Genomic DNA, 24,588 nt, shown 5'->3' on the forward strand with positions numbered 1-24,588 from the left:
CTCTCCCTGTTCACAGGAGTAGCCAGGAAGGGGAAATAAATGGTGGAAGCTAAAGAGCCTTTCATCGCGGAGCACGCCGCGCTGCCACGGCTCGCCGCCCTAAATGGGCGGCGGGAGGTGCCCCTCTTCTCTCCCTTCCCTCTCCGTCTTAAAGAGCGACCCATATTCAGTGTTGCCTGCCGCGGGCTCGTCTCCGGTAAGCTCCTGCCCCGCAGCCACGCACGATACGCAGCAACTCCCCGACGGCGCCTGCCACCCTGGCGGCTAGCAGCCGCTCGCTTCGTGGAGGGGGCGACAGTGTATGGGGCGGGAGAATGCTATTAGCAGTGCCTTGAGGGCTCAGCTGTCCCTACCCGGGACTAGTCCTGGTGGCTTTTGGGGGGAGAAGGAGCCTTTGGCTCCGACGGGCTAAAACGACCTGGCTAAGTGCGGGACCGTCCCGACCGCTTTCTGCACGGAGCCCTCGCGGCTGTACTTCGCGGAGATACAAAGCATGGCGAGGTCGGTCCCATGGCTCCTTTCTGTTGGCTTCAGGGCTGGCGAGGGAGGGGGCGCGGTTGCCCGTCTGGTGGCGGCAGTGGCCCGCGGGCCCACGTTGCTTGGGGTCGGAGGCGCGGCCAGGTAAGGAGGGCGCGCCTCGCCCCCTCTGTTGCCGGCTACTTCCGATGTCGTGCTCCAGGCGCCCTTAAAATATAATCTGCCCGGTAACCATCAGCGCGCAGCGGCGAGAGCCCCAGAGCTATTGGCTATGCAAATCGCGGGAGGGGCGTCGGAGCCCCAAACTCCGCGCCCGCGCGTTTAGGGCGATATTGCGGCCGCAGAAGCCCGCTGCGCGGCGCTGGTGTTGGGGGGGAAGGGGGAGGCTGCTGGCGGGGTGCGTCCTTTGCAGGCATCGCGGGGTTGCCCGCTAGCTGTGCCCCGTGGGCTCCCGAGCCCGACAGCAGGCAGCTCCTTCCCCCGCGGGAGCCTCTGCCTCTTAGCGGGCTGCGGCAGAGACCGCGCAAAGTTAACACACTTTCCAAGCGGTTTTGCGCGGGCCGAGAGGTAGGCACGGAGCGTAGGTGTGCTGCAGGGCGTAGCCCAGCGCGCAAGCCTTGCGCAAAAGGCAGCGGGGAGCATACCGGGCYGTTGGGGCGCGATGGGTGCGCACCTCTGGCTCGGCGTCCTGCCCGTCGCCTCCCCCTCCCCCAAGGCGGCCGCGCAGCAGGGCAGCGCACGCAGGATGGCAGTCACGGAGTGCAGGACAGGCTCCTCTCCCTCCCCCGCTGCGTTTCCTAGAAAGTTATATCAGTGTGACCATGCAGTGCTAAAACAACTCGCCTGCTAGCAATACGCGTATATACCGGCGGAAGCAGCATTGCGATTATTGCTAGATGTCGCCCTGAAAACACGGCGGAACGCAACCCCCAAGAAGGTGCTGGATCTTAGAGTTTGCTTTTAGTTCGTCGTGAGCTCTTTTTTTTCCCCAGCTGCAGATTTAGCGGGTGTCAGAGGGGGACGAAGATGGGACATACCTCTGGCACCTTGCAGAGGCATGACATTGCATCCCTACCCCACATAATCTCAATGAGTATGAGGGGAGCCTTTACTTTCTTGAAATAACAGAGAAAGAAAGGCTATAGGTTCAGGCTGGCAGCCGCAAAAGGAAAGTTTGGTCGCTGTAAGAAAGAAAAAAGGAAGCTGTCATTTGTGTGAGTTGTGTCCCTATACAAGGGCCTCCTGGTTCCTTGTTAGCTTATAGAGAGGAGAAAAAAAAAAAGGCGTTTGATGTTACGTCTGACCAGCTGCTGTTCTCCATAATAACAAGAGAGAGAACTGCCTGCTCTGGCGAGTTGCGTCACTTTGCTTCAACTTTAGGCTAGAAATCAAGAGAGGGAGAGACGAGTTTCAGAGGAGGCAGGAGAGAGCTGGAAAGCCCTGCCGTCCTCCTCCCACCTACCCACCCACCCCTCCTCCTTTACCCCTCTCCTTTCCCCACCCCTTCCCCCCACCCTCCAAAAAAAAAAACTTTTCCATCAGAGAAAGAGGGAGATCTCTTTGGTAACATGGAGCTGCTGTGCTGCGAGGTGGATCCCATGAGGAGAGCGCTGCCCGACCCCAACTTGCTGTACGACGACCGCGTTTTGCACAACTTACTAACCATAGAGGAGAGGTATCTACCCCAATGCTCCTACTTCAAATGCGTGCAGAAGGACATCCAGCCCTTCATGAGGAGGATGGTGGCCACTTGGATGCTGGAGGTTTGTCGCTGGGGGCCCCCCTTTTCCCCTCGTTTCCCCCCGCGCCGCGGCGGGGTTCCCCGGCGCCCCACGGCCTGCGCGCCCCGTGCAGCACAGTTGCTCCCTGCTGTCCCTTCTCTTCCTTTTCGCCTCTCTGATTGCGATGGGGTGGGTGGGTTTTCTTAATTTTTTTTTTCCTTTCTTTCTCCTTTTCCTGCCCCTGCAGGGTTTGCCGGCGCCCGCGTGGGCGCCGTGGGGGAAGGGGCGCATAACGCTCAGCTCGTGCTGGGAATGGCTCTTGTGGGGGGTGCTTCTCCTGCAAAGCCATGCAGGGGGTGCAGGCAGAGACGAAGCGGGCCGGGGGGGGGGGAAGCTGGAAGAGGCATTTGCAATTAAAAAGCAAAGAAATGCCGCCTCTTGTTCCCGGCGGCTGCAGCGCCCGAGATTGAAGCTTTTCGTGGGAAGGAAGCTGCCCCCGGGGCAGGGCGAAAGAAAGGGGGTGATCGGTGTCCCCTGCATTTTGCCCCACAAGTATTCCAGTGCCCACGTATACAGTGGTTAGGACGTGCCTTTTTTTCGCCATGTTGTGCTGCATGCAACTCTGCTCGGAGGCGCTGAGCCCGACTCTCCCCCCCCCCCTTCCCAAGAAGACATTTGGAAATGCCCCCCAGCCCTACGCCCCGCGTCCTCCAGCCTGACCAGCGGCTGCCGGGCAGCTCGAGGGGGCGGTGACACCCTCCTGTCACCCCAAAACTTACCCAGGGCGGCTGCGGGCCAATTTCCCTGCAGACTTGCCTGCCTTGCCCTGGCTGCACCATCATTATTTGCCCCCTCCGATTTCCTTTGGGGGGGACTTTTACCAGACCACCTTCTTGAAGCTGAGAAGATCAGACCCTCCGCTTGGTTTTCATGTGCTATTTGTGCTTTTTCTTTCTGGCGTTGATTTTTGGTAAATTTTTAAAATATTTTTTTCTCACTAAAGCGATTCAGGCTCTTCGAGCTCTCCCCACCCCACCTCGCGCCCGCTGTGTCTCCCGTCTGCCTCCTCCCCCCTCGGCGGATCGCAGGCATAGGGCTGGGGGACACCCCCCCCGCGGAAATTTTTGCAATTGTCAGAAACGATGGGGGACCGCCTTGGGATGCCGCCGGGACTAAAACCGGGACCCCCGGGGCAATTCTGGTATTTTTATTGTCTTTTTTTTTTTTTTGAAAATATGACGAAATCAAAAAAATGGATAGCAAAGAAAAAAAAGAAAAAGAAAAAGAGGCTGCTCGCTTACTGCTGGATGGGGCTTTTCGGCTCTCCCACACACTGTCTTGAATTCATTTCTTACTGAATGAACTAAAGGAATGTGAAAGCCGATTGACAGCCTTCCCAGTCTCTCCAGAGATCTCCCCCTCCCCCTAAATTTAGCTCCTTGGGAAACAAAAATAGCAGGAGCCATAGCACGGATCCCATTATTTTTATGGGATCATTCATTTATTTTTTCTCTCTTGTCTCTTGCTCTCTGCCCTCCCCCTACCACCATGCCCCCCTCCCTATGCTCCTCACTTGCAGGTCTGCGAAGAGCAGAAGTGTGAAGAAGAAGTTTTCCCTCTGGCCATGAATTACTTGGACAGATTCTTAGCTGTGGTGCCCACTCGAAAGTGCCATCTGCAACTTCTGGGGGCAGTATGCATGTTCCTGGCCTCCAAGCTGAAAGAGACAATTCCCCTCACAGCAGAGAAACTGTGCATATATACGGACAATTCCATCAAACCCCAAGAGCTGCTGGTAAGCAGCCCCCTACCACCTTTAGCACATCTCACCCTCTCTCCATCAACTCTCACACTGACAACCTTTACCTTCTCTTTCCCCTCCTTCCACAGCAAACCACCACTTTTGCCCCCCCTTAAAATTACGCTTTCCATGTTTTTTTTATACTCTGAATTGTCAAAAGTGCTAAAAACAACCATGTGCCTGAAAGGGGTCCATGCAAAGCTGCAGTTGCCTGATTCCTTAGGTGGGAGTGGGAGTGGTTCTCCTCTTGTTGGTACTGCCTTTCCTGAAACTGCCTCCTGCACAATATGCAGCTCCTTCTCATATGAACAGTAGTTAGGGTAGTGCACCTGGAGATGATCTGTCGAGCTGGCTTTTGTATTTTTTTATTCCTCAACGTGCAGATTTTTCTGCAGGAGGCGGAAAGACGGAAAGGCATAAGTGTGTGTGTGTGTGTGCGCGCGCACCCGCGCGTGTGTGCGTGTGCAGATGGGTGCATATGTATATGTGTGTGTGCATATATATATAGGTGCGTGTATATATATAACATAGATAGATAGATGGATAGATGGATAGACGGACGGACAGACATAGATGCATGGGTTTCAGCGGCAGCGATGTGGGTGCGGGGCCGGCGGCGCCCCGGCAGGGCTGCGCGGCGCGGCGGCGCCACCTGGCGGTAGCCACGCGCGTCCGGGCATGACTTCACCCCTTGAAGCGCTGCCAGCGCCGCTCCCGCCCGGCAGCCGCACTCCTGCCAGCAAACCGGGAGAAGCTGGGTCCTGAGCAGTCTGCCGCCGGGCTAGGGGGGCCCGGAACTCTTTCCCAGAGCATGCAGTCGGAGCAGGGCCAGGGCCCATGCACAGTGCAGCCAATAAGCAGCTGATCTGAGCGCTTCTTTAACCGCTGGGAAGTTGTGGCCTTGTTCTGGTGGTTTTTGTGAGTCTGGTTCCCAGTAGGTTATCAGCCAAGCAGGTGGCACGATGGAAATCCAGCGCAGTTGAGCATTGCTGCAAATGAAACACCYTGCTTCACTGATGGGTTTGAGATCAGATCTGACATAGCAAAAGCAGAAATAAAAATAATTGAAATCACTTGATGCAATAATTGATATTTGCAAAGCACTTCAGTGTGTAGTGCACCAGGCAATTATTAAGCCTTTTGATGAGTTGTACATTCAGTCTGTTCTCACAGATCCTAGTGAATATGCGTAGCAAGCCAAATCCCATGAGAATTTCTCCTATGAATCACTCGGCAAAGCCAGTGGGAATTCCCCACAGGGAGGGGCTGGGAGCTTGGGCCACTGCAGAATAAAGAGCTTTGCATTACAAACTCTGTCATGGCTGTCACAGACATTAGGTGTCCCATTGATGGGATCAACTGTTACAGGAAACATAGTGGCTACTGTGCAAGAAGACTCAGAAAGATGTGTCTATGTTTTTATGTCAAGTGGAATGAAATGTGTTTGAATGYATCCCTGTATCCAGCCTTCTGGATTAAGCGTTTTTCTGTATTGTAGCCTATCACATTAGTAATGTTGTGAAGATTAGTTTTTAGAAAATGTAACTGTCATTATGTTAAAACATTTTACTTTTTTTAAGAAACATCTGTTTTCTGGGGCCTGTTACATAAGTGAATGTGAGATTCTCAAGATATGGAGGGCTCTGTCTGTCATAATCCAGCAGGAATGTCTGTAGGAAAGGAACTTGCTGTTAAAGTGGGCATCTATTCAGAGAAACGACTGTAGAAATGGCATTGTGGGGTTCATGTTTATGGTTTCTCAGCAACGCTCATTGACGTCTTCTCGGCTGCAAAATTTAAGGACGTTTTTCCAACTTGCCAGCTCTACAAGCTGGGACTCCCTGTCAACTGGGCTCCATCAGCCTAATGCATCATCAGGACGCAGGAATCAGGACATGGAATTTAGTTAATAGCTAATAGTTGATGCATGAGACAGAAATGAGTCCAAGGCCAGAGCTTTGGTGGTTCTCCAGGGGGCTATAAGGTATTCAAAACTTGTTCTAAATTCTAAAGCATGCAGCTCTAAGCTTGTCTGAATTCCTTGGTCAGATCTGTTGATTAGGTACCGTTTTTACATGTAATCACATTCCAGGGAATGGCCAGTCATTAAATATGCACTCAAGTTTTCTTTTGATTTTACCAGGAGCTTTGATTGTGCAAAGAGTGTGGGATTGGATTCTACGTGATTTACTGACAGATAATTTACACAGGCTACTTCTTGGCAGTGTTGTATACATTTCCTTTCTGCAAAGCCTGTCTTGGAGTAGATTAAGCGCCATCGGATTTATCTGCAGACGCTTTTGAAAACAGCTTTCAGGAGAATGTCATCAAACTAACTTCTCCAGTTTTGAAGAAAGAATGTATATCTAGGTTATTTTTGTGCATAGTTATCCCCAGGGCTTTAAATGGCTATAAAGTAAGGACCATAGCCATTTAAAAGAAGTTACTAGGAAAGGACCACAGTGACCTTGGCAATATCTAATTGCAGGCTAAACTTTCTGGGTGGGCATTCAGCACTGGATACAAAAAAAAGTAAAATCTTGGCAGGAGCTGCCAGGTCTCATTATTTTCGGTAGAGCTTGACATTTCCAGTGGTTTTTTTTTTTTTTTTTTTTTTTTTTAAATAAATAAAAAGAATAAAGTCAACAACTTCAAAGGAGTAGAGGCATACTGAAAAAAAGTGAGCAAAACCATTCTAGCAATGATATAGTTACAATGAGTAATTATGGTTTTTCTTTTCTTCTCCCCTGCCCAGGAATGGGAGCTCGTGGTATTGGGAAAGTTGAAGTGGAATCTTGCTGCTGTCACCCCACACGATTTCATTGAACACATTCTGAGGAAGTTGCCTCTACCTAAAGACAAGTTACTTTTGATCCGGAAGCATGCACAAACATTTATCGCCCTTTGTGCCACAGGTATGCCAAAGTGCTTCAGGGATGCCTGCTGCTTACATTGTGATTAAAAAGGCAAATTAGTCACTGGTCATTCAAAGGCTCTTCATCTCTTACAGCCTTATCTGCTGTAGGAAGAGCCTGTTCACACCAGTGGGACCCCTTGCGTGGAGTGTTCTGGATCAGGTCCTGAAACTGTTAATTGTTGTAATTAGGAGTCATAATGCCCTTGAAGTCGCATTAACATAGATTCTGCTTTTGTAGTAAAGTCAATAAGACTGGATTAGACCATTTTGTATTTTGCCCATTCATTTATTTTTTTAAAGGATTGCAGATCATTTATAAGGACAGATATGGTACAACCAAACATTACAGTATATTAGCCCAAATTTTTTGTTCAACAGACACTGACAGAGTAAAACATAACATTACATTTGACCATGTGTGTGATACCACTATATTAATGAAGTAGAGGGAATGACATTTTTAAGTTTTTTTTTAACATTTGGATTCTTAACTTCACTCCAAGTAAGCAAAAACTAGTCTAAACTAGTCTAAAACTAGTCTATTTGATAAGGAACCATTGCGGTCTTTATTTGGCCTGTGTTTGACTGAGTACAGTCTCTGAAGAATTAAATGAGAATAATTGCTTGTAAGTGAGGCTTTTAATTTATACCTACTTGTGCAATGCTATTGTTTTTTTTGCAGTGGCTTTCTGAAAATATGTGTATCCTAATTTTCATTCAAAGGACTAAATGTTAGACTAGCTAGACCTGGAGTAGATAAACAGCATGAAATATTTTACAGGGTTATTGTGAAGTACTATTGGCTTAACGTTTGAGTTCACTGCCGTTTGATGTACTTAGTCCTTTGTAACAGGGAATATGTTCTACCTCTGTGTTTGTGTGGACAAAGGAAAATGAGGCGTAAGTTTTGGGTGTTACCACAGTATGAATATTTACTGCTATAGCTATTCCATGTAGTATTTACAAAGTAGACTGTTTTTCACTGCCTCAGTTATATGTTGTAGCAAATGCTTGTATGGACTATGTAGGGTAGTGATAAGCTTTTTGGTTACCAAGATGCTAAAGCTTTCCYTTTTTTTTCCACTGTTGTGTGATTCTTTTCAGACACAATGCCATAGAATGTGATAGAAATATTGCTTAAAGTCTACAGATCATTCTTGGTAATTTTTCAGATGTTTCTGGCCTAATCAGTATTTTTCTTTAGGTTTGATTTGCTACATCAGCTATGTAATGGCTTTGCTTTCTCCCTCTACTCAGGATTTGTTCACACTATGCTTTTTCTTACGGAAAAGGCAGCCTTTCCCATATGCATTCCTCTGGATCTTCACACCATCCACCAAAAGTCTTTCAATGTATCTGAATGTGTTCTTCCAAACCAGCCCGATACTCCCTCTCTTTTGTTGCTTTCACGTCCTAAAACCTATTTTGTTTATTTTGTTGTATTTCAGAGGACACTTTCCAAAGTGATACAAATTTCATTATGGATTTAACTTTTCAGACTCTAGTCTCCAGTCTCTCGCCCTTGAAGCTTTCTATATAACCAAACCATTGTAGGACGGTGGACCATAGAAGTGTCTGAAGTTCACAGCTTCCGTCCAGTCTTTCTCCATTAATTCCTTGATAGTTAAAGCTCTATACTTTACTAGTCCATTTACTGATACTCCTCTTTTCAACCCTCAATGAAATCATGCAATGTGTTCCCCCTGAACGATCCCCTTTCCTTGTTACGTATTTCAGCCGCATGAACCGGAGTCCTTTACATACAGTTTGATGAGGCAGCAAGTCAGAGTTTCCTGTCTTGCAGGTGATATGGAAAGACTTCATTGATTGCGTATGGACCTTCCTGAAAGACAGGACATCATAGTTCCAATTGTGGATTTTCTTTTCTTCCCCTGCCATTTTCAACAAACTGCTGTGATGATACTTCCTTTCAAGCAGGGTCAGCAGCCCACTGCAGCTTTGAAAGCAGTGGTCTTACCCAAGCCCCCATTCCCTTTTTTTTTACCTCATTCCCAGTTTACCAGCAATCTACTACCCCCATATACAATGTTATTTGTGTTATAAACATGTCATGTTATTAATACAGTATTTCCCTTTCATTGTCAGTCTTCTCAAATTCATTCTTACCTAACTCTGTGAAGAAAAGCCCCTTCTCATCAGACTTCCTTCCAGCTCCAGTTGTTGTTTCCTTTTCTGATTTGGTGCAGAGCTGTCATCAGGTGCTGCATTTCTTCTTTCCCTTTCTCCCTCAAAGCTTCTGCTCTCACTCAGCTCAGACTGAGCCTGCTGTTTCATTTCCCCATTTGCCTTTTCTCAGCAAGATGACTTCCCTTGACATATTGCTGCCTCTTCCCTTTCTCTCTCCATGCATGTTTTTAGCCTGGTTTTGATTCTTTCCTATTACCAGACTTGACCTTTCCTGACTGACTTATGACCTTAGTTCTGAGCACAGCAGTGTCTCTTGACTTCCTGATTCATCTCAGTGCAGTTTTCTCTGCTCCCAAGTACTTTTTCTTCTTTAGTATCTTGAGCATTCTTCCTCTAGCTTAAGTCCAGCTGCTCTAACCACTCTGTTTTAATTTCTCTGTAAAAGCTTTATACAAGAAATTCCCACATGTTCCCTGCTTTCACAGAACTGGTTGTGATCTTCCTACAATACTTTTTGTCAGCAGATGGAGAGCATTATCAGTTCTGGGAAGGGGTATTGGTGGGTTGTTGGATTCTGTGTGATACTCAGGGTCATTTTAATACTCTCCTTTCCATTGGAATGTTGAACAAAAGGAGATGATACTTATTTCTTTTGAGTCTGCTCAGTCATGTTTTACTGTTTTGGCTCTCCCTTCTTGTTCTGTCTTCATTTAGAGCCCAATTTCTAAAACAAGCTGCATGGATATAAATCTGGATGCTCTCCCCACTTTGTGTAATTATTAATTCACATGAATATAAATGAAATTGGAACGTATCCTTCTTTGCTGCTGGTCCCATCTGAACAACTTACTACCAAGTGAGCCAGAAGCTCACTCTGTGGATAAAAAAATTTTCTGTGCTTCCTCTGCTCTGCACTTGTCACACTTTCCAAAGCCTCAGTCTCAACCAGAAAGGTCTGGAAACAGAGCTCCATCTTCAGCCTCTCTCTGCTTTAATGCTTCCAAAGCAATGGCTGTGTGAACAGAAGACTGCGATAAGGGCATATAGACCGAGAGTCACAGATCTGTCCTGCTCTATTGCCACATCATTGTTTTCTCATCCCACTGATTGCTACCTATGTATACTGAAATCTTCTTCTTTAAGTCTTCTGAATTTTAAAGGCATTAAACACTATGCCTAGACTCCCTGTCCTACTCATACGATTCAATAATACCAATGCTTACCTGTTTTTCAGCTTGAGAGGAGCCCCTGATTTTCTGTGAGGCCAACTCAGATGGTCCTGCTTATGCCCAGGAAGTGTGGGTTAGATGAGTAGACAGTGAGGTGGATTGAGAAATGGCTGAAAGGCAGAGCTCAGAGGGTTGTCTGTGCCACACTCAGTGGCACAGAGTCTGGTTGGAGGCCTGTGGCTAGTGGCGACCCCCAGGGTTCATTACTGGGTCCCAACTTGTTCAACTTATTCATCAATGACCTGGATGAAGGGACAGAGTGCCTCCTCAGCAAGTTTGCCAATGATACCAATCTGGGAGGAGTGGCTGATACACCAGAGGGCTGTGCTGCCATTCAGAGAGACCTGGACAGGCTGGAGAGCTGGGTGGAGAGGAACCTCCTGGGGTTCAACAAGGGCAAGGGCAGAGTCCTGCACCTAGGGAGGAATAACCCTAAGCACCGGTACAAGCTGGGGGCTGCACTGCTGGAAAGCAGCTCTGCAGAGAAGGACCTGGGAGTGCTGGTGGATGACAAGTTGACCATGAGCCAGCAATGTGCCCTTGTGGCCAAGAAGGCCAATGGTCTCGTGGGGTGCATTGGGAAGAGTGTTGCCAGCAGGTCGAGGGAGGTGATCCTGCCCCTCTACTCAGCCCTGCTGAGGCCTCATCTGGAGTACTGTATCCAGTTCTGGGCTCCCCAGGACAAGAGAGACATGGGTCTGCTGGAGAGAGACCGGCGTAGGGCTACAAAGATGATCAGAGGGCTGGAGCACCTGCCCTATGAGGAAAGGCTGCAAAAGCTGGGCCTGTTTAGCCTGGAGAAGAGAAGACTGAAGGGGGATCTTGTCAATGTGTATAAGTACTTGCAGGGAGGGTGTCAAGGGGACAGGGACAAACTCTTTTCAGTTGTCCCATGTGACAGAACAAGAGGCAATGTGCAGAAATTGAAGCACAGGAAGTTCCGCCTGAACGTGAGGGGGAATTTCTTCACTGTGAGAGTGACGGAGCACTGGCACAGGTTGCCCAGAGAGGTTGTGGAGTCTTCTTCTCTGGAGATCTTCAAGGCCCRCCTGGATGCAACCCTGTCTAACATGCTCTAAGTGACCCTGGTTGAGTGGGGAGGTTGGACTAGATGATCTCCAGAGGTCCCTTCCGACCTTACTGATTCTATGATTCTGTGCTCTCTTAAATCATGTCACTTGGCCTCTCTGAGCTTGTCTCCAGCTATTCCACTGCTTTTCATCCTTCATTCCTCCTGCCTTGGACCTGCCTCTGTCCCTTCCCACAGCGCTCCACAGTTTGAGACTATTTTCACTGAGGTTGCCTGTTTTGCTTGCACTTCCCATACTCCAAACCATGGAATTGAACCTGAAGGAGTAACAGGAAACCAAGCAGTGTGCAGAATGTGCCACACTGCAGATGAGACGAGGACAGTTTGTTATTTCCCAGACTTTGGCTTGTCATTCACATATCATTCTTCCATATTGTTCTGAGTCACAAATACCTGGCTTCTCCCTCGTGCCATGTGCTCTTAGGACCTGTATTCTTGGAGGCTGTATGTGCCTCTGTTTTGGCACAGGATGCCCTTTTTTATCTCAGTACCTACAGATGAACAGCTTTTTAGGCAGAAGAGGCTGTGCAGGAGAGGTTTTCAATAAGAGCTCTGCATCTTTGGACAGTTCTAATGGAGAGACTAGTCACAGTGAGGAGATTTTTCTGTGTTAGATTTAAGTGGTGTGCAAAACCTGGACGCACAAGGTTTTGCCTACTTGCAGAGATAGAAGGTAACTGTATAGATCCCAAGTCTCAGCCCTTTGCGTGGTCTCTTCTGTGTTTCAGCTGGATCACATGGCAGACGAGATGTTACCATGGTAGACAAAATGGAACATCTCACAGAGCAGAGGCTTTCAAAATTTGTGTTTGCAAAGAGCTTAAGAAAGAGGAGGAAGATTCCAGCTTTAAGTCAGTTTGTAACGTGTACCAAATTTCTGCCCACTGTTACTGGGACATTCACCATCTATATTTGCAAGCAGAGAAGGCTATTCTTATATTATTCCTGGACCAAATCCTGAAATCCTTACACAGGCAGAAGTCCTCTGGAAGTCAGTGGGGGTGTTTTCTGAGCAAAGGCTGTGAGGTGAGGCCTGTAACCCTAGTGATCTGGAGGGTAACCACACAGAATGCTTCATTATGCCAAGAGGCACACTTAGCCTGCAGGACACCTGCCGGGCACTTCTGTATGAATCCTTCCCCTTCTGGCCTGTGTCAGAGCCATTGGGCTCTGTCCCTGCAAAGGATAAAAGCATATTCTGTATTTCAGCTGGGACTGGCTCTTTGCAGAGGGAAAGAGGGAAGCCCACAGATGCTTTGCTTTGTGGATTAATCTCTCAGAAAGAAAATAAATGCTGGGAAGTGGCAGTGGTTGCGTGAATATTTCTTCCATGACATTTGTCAGAAAAAGGAATAACCCGCACCATTGTATTGGCAGATGAAAGAAGGCTCATTCTTTTTCCTGGGAAAGGCTGCTTGTATTAGTATATTCAGCTCTCCAGCAGAACAAATGAGGGTCCTGTCCTCCTGCAGTTAACATTTCACCCTCAACTTCCTTAGGATTAGGCTCTTACAGTGTGATAACTTAATTGAGTAACTACATACGACACACTGGATACCACATTGTCCCACCTGCTCTCCTTACTTTCCTGTGGTTTCTGTGTAGGACTAACAGCAATTGATGTGAAGATGTAACAGGAGCTGTCAGCACACAGTCAGCAGATAGGCAGGGCCTGTGAAGCATTTCATATGAGCAGACTTGCTCCTAAATGCACCTAGGGGTGCACTGGGAAGAGTGTTGCCAGCAGGTCGAGGGAGGTGATCCTGCCCCTCTACTCAGCCCTGCTGAGGCCTCATCTCAAGTACTGTGTCCAGTTCTGGGCTCCCCAGGACAAGAGAGACATGGGTCTGCTGGAGAGAGACCGGCGTAGGGCTACAAAGATGATCAGAGGGCTGGAGCACCTGCCCTATGAGGAAAGGCTGCAAAAGCTGGGCCTGTTTAGCCTGGAGAAGAGAAGACTGAGGGGGGATCTTGTCAATGTGTATAAGTACTTGCAGGGAGGGTGTCAAGGGGACAGGGACAAACTCTTTTCAGTTGTCCCATGTGACAGAACAAGAGGCAATGTGCAGAAATTGAAGCACAGGAAGTTCCGCCTGAACGTGAGGGGGAATTTCTTCACTGTGAGAGTGACGGAGCACTGGCACAGGTTGCCCAGAGAGGTTGTGGAGTCTTCTTCTCTGGAGATCTTCAAGGCCCACCTGGATGCAACCCTGTCTAACATGCTCTAGGTGATCCTGCTGAGCGGGGAGGTTGGACTAGATGATCTCCAGACGTCCCTTCCAACCTTACTGATTCTATGATTCTAAAGCTGTAGGACTCACCAAACTCAAGAAGATGAAGTGGAAGAAGGAAGTTAAGGAGAACCTTTGCTGATACGTGATTCCTGTGCTGTTGGATAAACTGTCCACCTTCCTAGCAGCTTCAGATCTGACACTTYGGTGTTTCAAGCAGTAACTAAATCCTAATCCTTCATTAGGCCTTACTAAAGGTGTAAAACAAATAAAATTAATAATCTGTACCAATAGTAATTGTTCAGAAATAGCATTTATGATCGGTTAATAAGCATGTCTTCTTACGTAGACTGTTCAACGTATTTTTATGTCTTTACCTCTGCTGGAAGGTTGTGCTGTAACACTAGCAATTAAGATGTTCTAGAAACATTCATAAAAAGGCCAAATTCTTTTTGCCTTACTCAAGCCTAAGAACAGACTTAGGTGTCTACCTCCTGCCTGCTCAAAGAATAGAAGCACTTATGTCTGCATCCTATTTTGCTTGATAGCTTTTTCTTGGTCGTAATTTGCACTGGTATACTCTTTTTTTTGGAGTCAGTTGGTTTTGACTTTAAAAGCAGCATAGTTAACATAGGGAAAAATTGCTGTGTCTTGTAGAAATATAAAAGCAAGAGACAAAGTGGCCAACTCAGTTAAAGCCAACTGCATTTGAGAAAAAAGCAGCACACTGACACTGGAATTACCTTTGGATCAAACAGGCAAGAAATAAATTTACTACTTAAGTTTTTTCCTTTAAATCTTTCTTTCAAACTTATTTGTTAAAATGTAGATCCTCATAGTAAACTCACTGTCTGGTTGAAATTTAAGGTTGGCTGAATTTGGATCATTATCTTTTTGTGGGCATTTAAATACTATTTTATAAACAGAAGTGATTACTATCACGATTCTGTTCTCCCGGTGGAGGTTACAGTCCTTTCTTTTTTTCATGGGAAATTTTGCATTCCTCAAGGCAGCAGCTCCCAGTTCTGCAACTGAAACTGTGAAAACAAACCTCTGTCAAATTCTGAAGATTAAAACTAGCTGTTAAAAATCCCCCAAACCAGAACAGTAACAAGGGTCATTGTAAGAAGGCACAGGTTCCCACCTGGCTTTGGCACACTGAGCACGTTCAGTCCGGGTATTTGTCAGTGCTCTCTTTTCCTTCCGGCTGTTTTCCTTTATTGGCTGCTAGTTAGGGCTTCCCCTTACAGGACCTCTCTGGGTTGTTGCCTCTGATTCCCTCCTGCCTCAGACAGCCTGTCAGGCTTTCCTTTTCCTGGCTCTGAGGTAGTGTGGTCYACTGGATCTGCCTGCAGGAGCAAGCAAGCACAACAGCTCTGCAGCAGCACACAGGGTCCTGGGACCTGACATGCAGCTGTGCTGGCTGCACATTTGGAGCAGTATCCTTGGCATATGCACACACGTGCCCCAGCTGCCAGTTTGAGCTCTGGTGCAGCATGCGTTTTCTGCAAAAAGGACATGGATTGTCCCAGCCACCCTGGATTTCCTTGGTAGCGATGTCTAGGAATAGGAGGTAAAACAAGTCCTGTTTTCTGACGATCATTCCTGTCTTTAGTGTGTTCGTGTGTTCAGGTGTTCTTAGAGCACACATTGTCAGGCTGCTCCCTTCTCTTTTCCTGAGAGTCGTTTGTACTTTGCCTTCAATTTGCATAAATCACAGTAAAAGTTTAGAGTTGGTCCAGTGCAGGCATTGGTCCCAGTTAACTAAAGTCACATATACATCTGAAAGAAAGACTGAGCAAATAGCCTTGCCTTTCTTATGAGATGCCCTCTGTAAGCCAATGTTCCTCATCTCTAACAAGAATTTAAAGTAAAAGCATATGTTTCAAAATCAGATGTTTATGCCCTCTTTCTCCTTTATTTTGATTTTTACTTAGTGCTCAGAGCATGCTTTTGACTTAGCTCTAGGGGCAGTTTTGCATGGGTGAAAACTGAGTGAGGATGGTAGGATTTGACTTGATGTCATGAGGGGAACAGAAATAGAGGTTTGTAATCAAAAATAATGTTGCATAAAAACTTGTGTTGAATTTCTCAATGGAATGTAAGAGACCTGGAGGGATGGGGGCTCTGCATCCCGTCAGATCTAATGCTTAGTATTTATGCTGTCATTGCACCTTGACAAATATTTCATGTAGTTATTGCTTTGCTTGAATATGGAAATATGTTAATTACAGCCTTTATTCCACTGCCTGCTCTTTTCCTTAGCCTTTTCTATTCAACCCTCTAGGTGGCCCAGCACAATGTGGCTTCTTTTCTTTGAATGAGCTCTTTCCCCACTAATAGGGTCCAGGGTGATGTGGAGAACCATGTGCACAAAATTGGTGTGCCACCCCCCACCCCTTTGTGGGCATGTCAGGTTAAATTCATATCAGCAGGAGAGTCGCTGCCATGATTTTCAATAGCGCGCGATGAGGTGATGACTTCAGACAATGGTGCCACACTCTCCAGTTGGAGACACTTGCCTCACCAGTTGCAGTAGTTAATTAATATGCTAAAAATAGAAGCCAGTGATACAAATCACTGCCTGTTGTACAACAAAAGCTGGGCATGTGTAGCTTTGATAGCCAAGTTTATGGTGCTTGTTATGGAGGGAAGTTAGTTTAGAGCTAGCGGCAATGTAAGACTTTCTGGATGCTGAGCTTTAGTCACCCCGGGCCTCTGGCCATTTGCTAGCTGTCTCATTTGCATTATGAATGACATTAAGGGAACTAACAAGGTTATTGGGCATAGAAATGTTCTCATGTGACCCCACGTGGAAGCAGACCTACAGCAGTGCTAGTTGGCAGGGGTACTGTGGCTCTTTATTCAGCTTCCTAGGAAGATGGTTTCTGGAAGTACATAACACAGAGATATAAAATAAACCACGAGACAGCCAGCATTCAAATAATGTGCAGGGCCTGATGTCTGCCCCTTGAGGGCAAGGAGGTTGAGAGAGGAGGCTGGAAAGATCCCCCTTACTCAGCCTGTTGTGTCCAGGTAGTGCTAAACATTGGGCAGGAGGCATACAAACTCTGTTTTGCTTAGGGCCTTCTCATTAGCCATTTYGAGCAGCTCTGCATGTGGATCTGCAGCATGTTTCGTGGCGCTCGTGAAGGCTTGGTCCATCTCGTCCCCAGAACGGCTTCATTTCTCTCTGTTGCTGGCACAAGAGGGTGGGTGAAAGGGGCTACAGCTTCACTCTTGCCCACTGCGTCTTAGCTTCCATATGGGCTGTCCAAACTCTGTCAGAGTTTGAGAAGGTTTGCAGTATTTTTCTGTTACATCTTCCTCAAAACTTGAGACAAGGAGTGGTAAATTATGGCAAATCCATGGTGCCCATAGTTTACCTGCATAATTAGAACACAGTTTGGTATCTTCAAATATTGAAGGCTGGAGTCACACTTCAAATTTGGGCCACACTGGTCAAATGTAACCAGGTTCACACCGCTGCTGTTACACAGGGCTTACACTTGTGAGGTGGACATCCTTGGCCTTGTATGCCCATACATAGTTCAGCAGTTGTTGTGTCTCAGCTGCCTCACATGCTGCTGTCCCGTGGCACCAGCCAGGAACATTGTGGTAGGACGACAGCTGGTCTCCGGGGAGCTCTGTTGGGTGCCCACATGCACCCAAGTGATACTCACTGCTGTGACAGGCCTGCAGGAATTGGTTCCAGGTGAGGAGCTAGGCCTCAATAAGTGTGGTTTGTATGAGAGGAGAAACGCCTCTATTGTGCTGTATTCTTCTTTAATTTTGCCCTTTCATAATCTAAAGAAATGAGTGGAATTATTCATTATATACTCTGTGTAGATGAGAGCAGATTTTTCAGACACTATGTCTCTTATATAAATGGTTTTGAACATTTTTCAATGTTATAAACATTTTTTACTCATTCCATAGAGTAAGAGAAGACTCTAGACAGTCACAAATGCACACAAACATTTACGTTTTTTTTTTTTTTTTAAATCTATGTGAGTCCTGGAACCATTTAATTTTTTTCATATTGGACTTCATAAACAAGTGGTTATGAAGCGGTCCTTAGTGGAACTAAAGGATTTACAAATAAGTTTCATATTAGGAAGATACCAAGAAAATCTCTTGAGGAAAAAAAGATAGATAAACCAGCAGTATCAAAAACCCATGAACAAGCCTTATAAAGGTCACAACAACATTCAGTTTTATCCTTTTTCTCTCTCAATCTCCACAGATGCCTGAGAAGAAGTTTGGAAATGCATTTCAACTTGTTTATTAAAAAATGGTAGTAATGACAAATATGGTCTTTTCTGTTTTTTTCTGCATTTATTTAGCTATGGGCTGTAAGTGTTCTGACTTCCTAATTGCAAAGATGTTAAACATAGAATGGTGAAGATGAATTCTTAGTTAAGATCTTTTTCCCAGACAGTTTTTTAAGAGCTTGAGTTAATTAAGTCTGTAAAAACTGACTTGATTAAAAATCTCAGTTTAATCTGTTGTGATACCTTACTTCAGTTAGTTTCTGGTTGTACATAGAGCTCTAATGTGAGCAAGACCCAAATTTCTGACGTAACCTACAGAAAGCCTCCCTTATCTTCTCTGTTCTCTAAACTAAGAAAAACTTGTAAAAATTGTCCAGGTGTTCTTTATGCATCAGTGAGAATAAAAGAACAAACTGCATTTCCATTTTAATTTGCAGTTCTATTACATCTCCTTTGACTACTGGTGATGAGTAGTGTGACTAATGAGCTCAGTCAGAGCAAAAAAAAGTGGCACTTTTTCCTTTCTTCTGCTTTCCCAATTTTTTATTCTTGGATGTGGTTTTTATGTTTATCGCCTCTGATGTTTGTAGCTTTTCTGGCTTGTGCTTAGACTAATTGCTAGATCTGTTCTTGCAGATTTTAACTTTGCCATGTACCCACCATCAATGATAGCAACTGGAAGTGTGGGAGCAGCCATCTGTGGCCTTCAGCTCGATGATGGAGAAAGCTCACTCTTCGGTGACAGACTAACAGAGCTCCTGGCAAAGATCACAAACACAGATGTGGTGAGTGTTCTGCACTGCTCCTTTTGTTTTACTTCTGAGAGTGCTGGGAAAACTAAGTCATCAAATTTGACCTGATCCCAAAAGCCCAGTCAAGCCAAGGTGTGGGGGGCTCCTTGAGCAGGGCGCACTTGCAGGGGCAGCACTGTCGTGGCAAAGCTTTGCACATTCAAAACTTCATGGCCTCTTGTGAATTAGTTTTGATTCACGTTTTACGTGGTGGCTTTACGGAGGGCAGATGGAGGGAGCTCTCCTGCCTGCTCTGGCTCTACCTGGCTGAATGGTGGGCCCAGCTCTACCTGCTGGTTGTCAGGCCAGTTGCAGAGTGGGGAGCTGCCTGTGGCATCCTGCTGTGTGGTGATGTGAACATGCAGTCAGCCCTCCTGTGTGGCATGAGATCAACTACGATGTAAACCAGAACAGCAATCCTGTGTTTGCAATCTTCAGAGAAACTGCTGTTTTGACCCTCACGGAGGTATCTTCTAAAAATCTTGGATTTAAAGGAAGTCAGTAATGAGCTAATCTTCAGGCACTGGCAATCTGTGAGGCAGGTGTAACCCAGGCTGTCTAGTTTTTGTGCAGGACATGATACACAGGGAAAAAGACTGTAACTCCACCAAGTTCACTTCATGTGGAGACCTGTTGTAAATAGCTGAGGTGAATCCAACAGCAGTTAAAGGTGGCTGAGAAGTGAGTTTGGTGGCCTGGAGTCAGCATATAGCAGGCACATCAGTAAAAACAGCCCCTGGCAACTCTGGCTGGCAGTTGGAGCAGAAAGTCTGGAGGATTGAAAGGAGCAGAGTGATGTGCCTTGTTTCCCCTGGAGATGGTCCTCAATATCTGGGCTGCAGTGTCGATGGGGCACTGTGGAGAGAGCTTACTCTACTGCAGATCAAAATTGTTTAGTCTATGGATGAACAGGATTTTCATCTCTTGTGAAGCTGATATGTTTTGCCATGCTGAAATTCACTCAAAAGGGAAGAAAATGAGTGAGAATTTCTGAAATGCAGACTGCAAATAAGATAATGCTCTTTTATCATAAAAGTAAAAGTTCCAGTGTATTGTGTTAACTATAAATTATTTTAATTACTTTTACTTTGCAGAGTAAATACTCTGCAATGATGAGATCTGTGATAACATTGTCAAGAGAAAGTTGGCTTTTTTTCCTAACAAATGTTAGATTTTGGTTAAAAAAAAGTCTAGCTTCACAAAAAGTGAAGAATTTAACTTTTTCCCCCTTTCATTCAGACTGAGCATACATACACTCCTTTCAGTGGAAATGAAATTTTCTAAAAATTTAAAAATTTTACTCCAATGATTTTCTTAAAATTTTGTGTCTGAGGCTGAGGGGTGATCCATAGCAGTAAGTGCAGGATCATGCAAGAAGAAAAATTCCAAATACAAATTCAGTGTGCATGTCCTGATGCAAGTAGTGCACAACGCTCATTTGGACAGTTGTTCCATAGAGACTGAGTAAATGGGATCCATTAAGTTTACTTCATTGATATGGTTAACTAAATTGTCAGGGAATGTCCTAGGCATCAAGTGGGTGGATGTGAGGGTCTTCAGAAGACTGAATAGAGGAAGTCAAGGGTTTGGGGGGAGCCTAAAATCATGTTAGCACAGGTGTCCTTCAGCAAAGTCTGTGAATATTCACAGAATAAGGAAAGCAGTTGGTATCAACCATTAAGAGCTTCTTGTGTAACTATAAGCAGTATTAATTCCAAGGAGTGTCTAGAAGGTGGATGTCCCACAACCATGCTTTTGTTTGTTGTACAGCAACTCCAGGTTAAATTGTTCCTACTTGGCTGCTGCTTCTTTTCCTGCTTGTTTTTGGTGACATGCACTCACAAAACTGTACATGCCCCAGTGTTTGAAACCTCATCCTCAAAGGGATCTAATTTAAAGAAGTAGAGAGAAATGACTTTTTTTAGTTTTGGAGTTGAGAGTCATAGTTGTAGGGTTTTCTTTTTTTTTTTTTCTTTATTTTTTTTCCCTCCAGTTTTGGAGTTTGGAGGCATGCAGAGTGAAGGAGAAGAAATTAATTGAAAAGTTTAGGGGGAGCTTTCTCAAGGTTAATGCCTGCTTCTGTTGCTGTGTAGCCAAAGAGAGTACGTCACTGCTTTTAAAAATTCCTGGGCAATCCTTTGGATGTACCTTTCCTGAAGGCAGAAGCAAGTGGTACTTGGGTACCACTAAAACCCAAATCCGGACCAGGTACTTCAGCAGAGTTCATCACTTTGTCCCTGCAGTGCCTGAGTCAGAGAGTTTTAAAGCTTCATTTTTCCATCACTAGACCATGTCCTCCAGAATGGTGAACTCTGGATAAACTTCTCATCCTATTTCTACAGTATTCAGTATTTGTCAGAAGGAGACACCACTGTAGCCCTTGCTGATAGACTGGATGTATTTGACAAATTTTGACTCATGACTGAGTAACTGGCCTCTGTCTGGAGAAGCCAAGGAGTGGTGCAAGATAGTTCTTCATCTCCTGTAGGAGTTCCTTGGTGCAGACTCCAAGATCTTCTCATTGCTCACTCTTTCTCAGCATGAGTAGGAGGTTTGGGTTGCAGTGACAGCAAGCAGCTGGTGATACTCAAGTGCCACAAAGGTTGCATCATTAAAGTCTTGCAAGATACTTAGCTGTTCCTGCATTCCCAAGTAACAGGGAGAAGTATTTTCTTCCCTCACCCATCATTTTTGTCAGCAAAGAGGTTTTGAGAGTTCTCATCTGATACAGCCCTTGCCACAGTAGTCTGTTCCTCAGTCACCTTTAGACTGGATAGTTGCAATTCACTCTGAACATGGCTCCTTTGGGTAACATTCAGAGACTCCAGCTAGCCTAAAATGCAGCTGCTTACTTGCGAAATGGCTTCCAGCAGGGAGGTGAAACCTGTAGTTTTTCTTCCTGCGCCTTTTCAAGTGCTTCTGACTGGTTTCTGTTTGATGCCTTGCTATTCCACCTGCAGATCCCTGTGTGAGTCCAGATCCTAGCTGATGTGGAAGCTGACTCTTCTATGCCCAGTTTATGTATTGGGGTGGTCTGTGAAGRCTTCTAGGAGTGCAAGAAAAGACACAGCAGGGTGTCTTTCTGGTGGTATTTTCTTTCTCCGTGATCTTTTAGAGCCCATGTTAATTTACTTTCAGAGCATGTTACAAGCATATTACACAAGACCATGGGAATATATGAATTTTTTGCTGTCTTGGAAGTTTTCCTGGGTTCTCTTTCTTCAGCAGTCATGGCTTTACATTTTAAGCTCATGTTCTTCATTATAGGAGGTATTCAAAGCTTTCTTAGGAATCCTAACATTTCCTTGTGTAAGGTCTTGCTGCAGCATCTTACAGTTTTGACACTGTCTTGTGTTGCATTTTTCTGTCTTATCTTGATTGTTTCAATCTGAAAAAAAAATACCTGCCTGAACAGCGCAGTAGTTCCTAAGTAGTTAGAACAATAAGGATGTGGTTCTTCTCATTGAAAAACTCTTCATGCCTTTTCTTTGAAATTTAGCAGATAGGTTTTTTTTATGTCTGAAATGTATTCTTTGCCACCTAAGTGAAAGTCTTTCCAAATTTGAATGCGATTATGTGCCTTTGGAAAAAAAAAAAAAAACACACTATTCCCAAACAACAAAGAAATCTAACATTTAGTAGTCACATCTTCTCCAAGAGTCTGTCTGCACTGGCTAGAGACAGTCTCTCTTCTCTTTGCTCCTGGTCTCAGATCATAGTAGTGCCGACAGCTGGCAGAATCTCCTTCAGCGCCAAATTCAGTACAAATGGAGCTTCTGTACAACTTAGTTGCTAAAATTTTAAGTCTATGGAGAACATAGATATATAAAAAATTTTCAGTACATTTCCATGTGGCCAAATTTCGAGGATTTTCATTGAAGTGGCGAAGATGGCCTTAACAGAAAGTTTGTCTTCTGTGAAATTTGAATTCCCTGCTCAACCAAAGGTCACCAGAATTTTTCACTTGGTCAAAATAGTGTATTTTTCATTAGCCAGAGAGTTGGAAATGGCAGAAATGTTTTGGCAGATATTTTCCTTCTGTCTTTTGTGTGGAATCAGTGCCCAGGACTGGAAGAGTTCATCCCACATGTTAAAGTTTGAGAAAAATAAACAACTGAAACCAGATCCATCAGTCTTAATAATAGGTAGTAGTATCAGCCCCATCTATAAAATGTATTACTAGAAAAAATACACTGGCTAGATTGTGTAAGAGTTAGCTCAAGCCTATGTTAATGAAGAGTAAAGACTACTGTAATATATTTTACCATGGGACTTTAATTAAAATTGAATGAACAACTTCAGCTCTCTCACTTCCCAATTTCTGATGCCTGAAAGCTGTTCCTGCAGTGAAACAATTAATTCATCTTCACTGTGTGAAGGATTTTGTTTTTAAATGGGAGGTTAGGGAAGAGGAAGGATCTTTGRTTTCAGTACCATCACATCATGGAGAAGAGAGTTACATTTCTCAAGGAAAAGGGTTTTGCCTTCTCATTCCTACCTCCTCATCTGCTACAGAAGCATGCAGGGAGTGAGGGGAGAGCCCTTCCTGTTGGCTGCTCCCAGAGGCAGAGCCCAGCAGGGTTGCTGCTCTGCTGTGGTAGCAGGGTTTCACATGGGTCCTGCTTTGATGTAGCCAACCTCCCAGCTCAGTTTTGCTACTTTTCAGCTCAGGAAGCCTGAGGAATGCAAGGACATTTCCTGGATTAGCCAGCCTGGATGCTTCCAGTCTTTGAAACTGCTTTTGAGTTACTCAGGAGCAAAGAGGTATCTTAAAACCCCATCAGGGAGTAGTTTTTTCTTTTTTCCCTATGGCCTAACAGAGAAACAACTGATAGGATTTTTTCATTGGCTTTGCAAAAAATTCGCTGTCTGAGGTGAAGCTGCAAAGTTTCAGCTTCAAAGGTACAGGCATATGAAAATGGAGAATGATAATAAAATCCTGATGCAGCTCATCTGCAATGAGGTTTTCTAAATTTTTGCTATTCAGTAATGATAATTTCAAGATGCTATTTACTAGGAAATAGCCATACTTGGGCAGCATAAACTGAGAGGCTGAAATCAATGGAGTTATTTTACATTTACGCTGGTGTAACTGAGAATGGCACTTGGCATGCAATGCTGTTATGTTTTTAGTGGATGTTTCGTTAAAAATTAAAATGAAAAATATGTTATTAATAAACAGTATTTAATTTAAAATCGTGCTGTTAGGTAAACAAACAATCAATACATGAGTGTTTCTTTCAAAAATGTAAGGAGTAATAAACATCAGTTATCCTTGTATGAATCCAAAGCAGTGCTCTAGACTTCAGAGGAGATATTACAAGGCACCATGCTGATATCATTTTAGTGATAACAGTTATTTCTGATAAATAGCTGCTCTGGACCATTTGGTAGAGATTGAGTTGCAGTCTGAAGAGAAGGCAGCAATGGGGCCGTGCAAAGCTCAGTTTCATTACTCCTTCTGCTACCTTGGAGAAACTAAGAAGCCCAACAGCATTATAGGTAGTGAAAGTAGCTCTATATGGTATATCTGAATTGCCTATTCTGGTTATTACTGAAAAGAGTCAATGAGAGCTGGTCCAGTCTAGCCTCATGCAGTACTGTAGGATGGTTCTGCTCTGTTTTGCTGCAAGAGGGTGGGAACATTTCCTTTGTTATTTCTTGAAGAGGAAAGGAGATTGATGGTCAAAGAGTTTAAAAAAAACCTACTCACAGGAAGTGAACTGAGTTCTCTCTGCATCTCTTGGTGGATCATTTCAATGGAAAAATAAACAACTCAGGAAGTCAGGAATTTTCATAGCATCCCAGAGCAGCATTCCAGCAAGCGCAGTATCCTGTCTGCAGTGTGACCAGATGCTTTGGAGGAGACCACAAGCATCCCTGCCTCTGCTACCTACAGCTAAAAGATA

The 24,588-nt window shown here is 45.2% G+C and overlaps 1 protein-coding gene and 1 long non-coding RNA gene across 4 annotated transcripts in view; one reads left to right on the forward strand and one right to left on the reverse strand.

The window, feature by feature from the left end:
• The first annotated feature begins 368 nt into the window (after nt 1-368).
• CCND2 (cyclin D2) overlaps nt 369-24,588 on the forward strand; it is a 42,689-nt gene continuing 18,469 nt past the window's right edge. The window contains exons 1-5 of one of the 3 annotated variants that reach the window (XM_085298806.1): nt 369-501; nt 2,020-2,240; nt 3,778-3,993; nt 6,755-6,914; nt 18,525-18,673. In XM_085298806.1, coding sequence (XP_085154932.1) covers nt 2,046-2,240; nt 3,778-3,993; nt 6,755-6,914; nt 18,525-18,673 — 720 coding nt within the window. In that variant the 5' untranslated portion in view covers nt 369-501; nt 2,020-2,045. Of the gene's footprint in view, nt 502-1,028; nt 1,045-2,019; nt 2,241-3,777; nt 3,994-6,754; nt 6,915-18,524; nt 18,674-24,588 lie in introns of those variants that run through there. The other 2 variants (XM_085298807.1, XM_085298805.1) reach the window with 2 other exon arrangements.
• On the reverse strand, nt 1,698-3,151 carry LOC146599265 (uncharacterized). Its single transcript, XR_014895054.1, has 2 exons — nt 2,978-3,151; nt 1,698-1,858 (listed from the first exon to the last, which is right to left on the reverse strand). It is a non-coding gene; the product is annotated as an uncharacterized LOC146599265 (long non-coding RNA).

This window comes from Rhea americana, unplaced genomic scaffold (assembly GCF_003343005.1).
Source record: "Rhea americana isolate MKP2758 unplaced genomic scaffold, rheAme1 scaffold_142, whole genome shotgun sequence".
Taxonomy (NCBI): Eukaryota; Metazoa; Chordata; class Aves; order Rheiformes; family Rheidae; genus Rhea; species Rhea americana.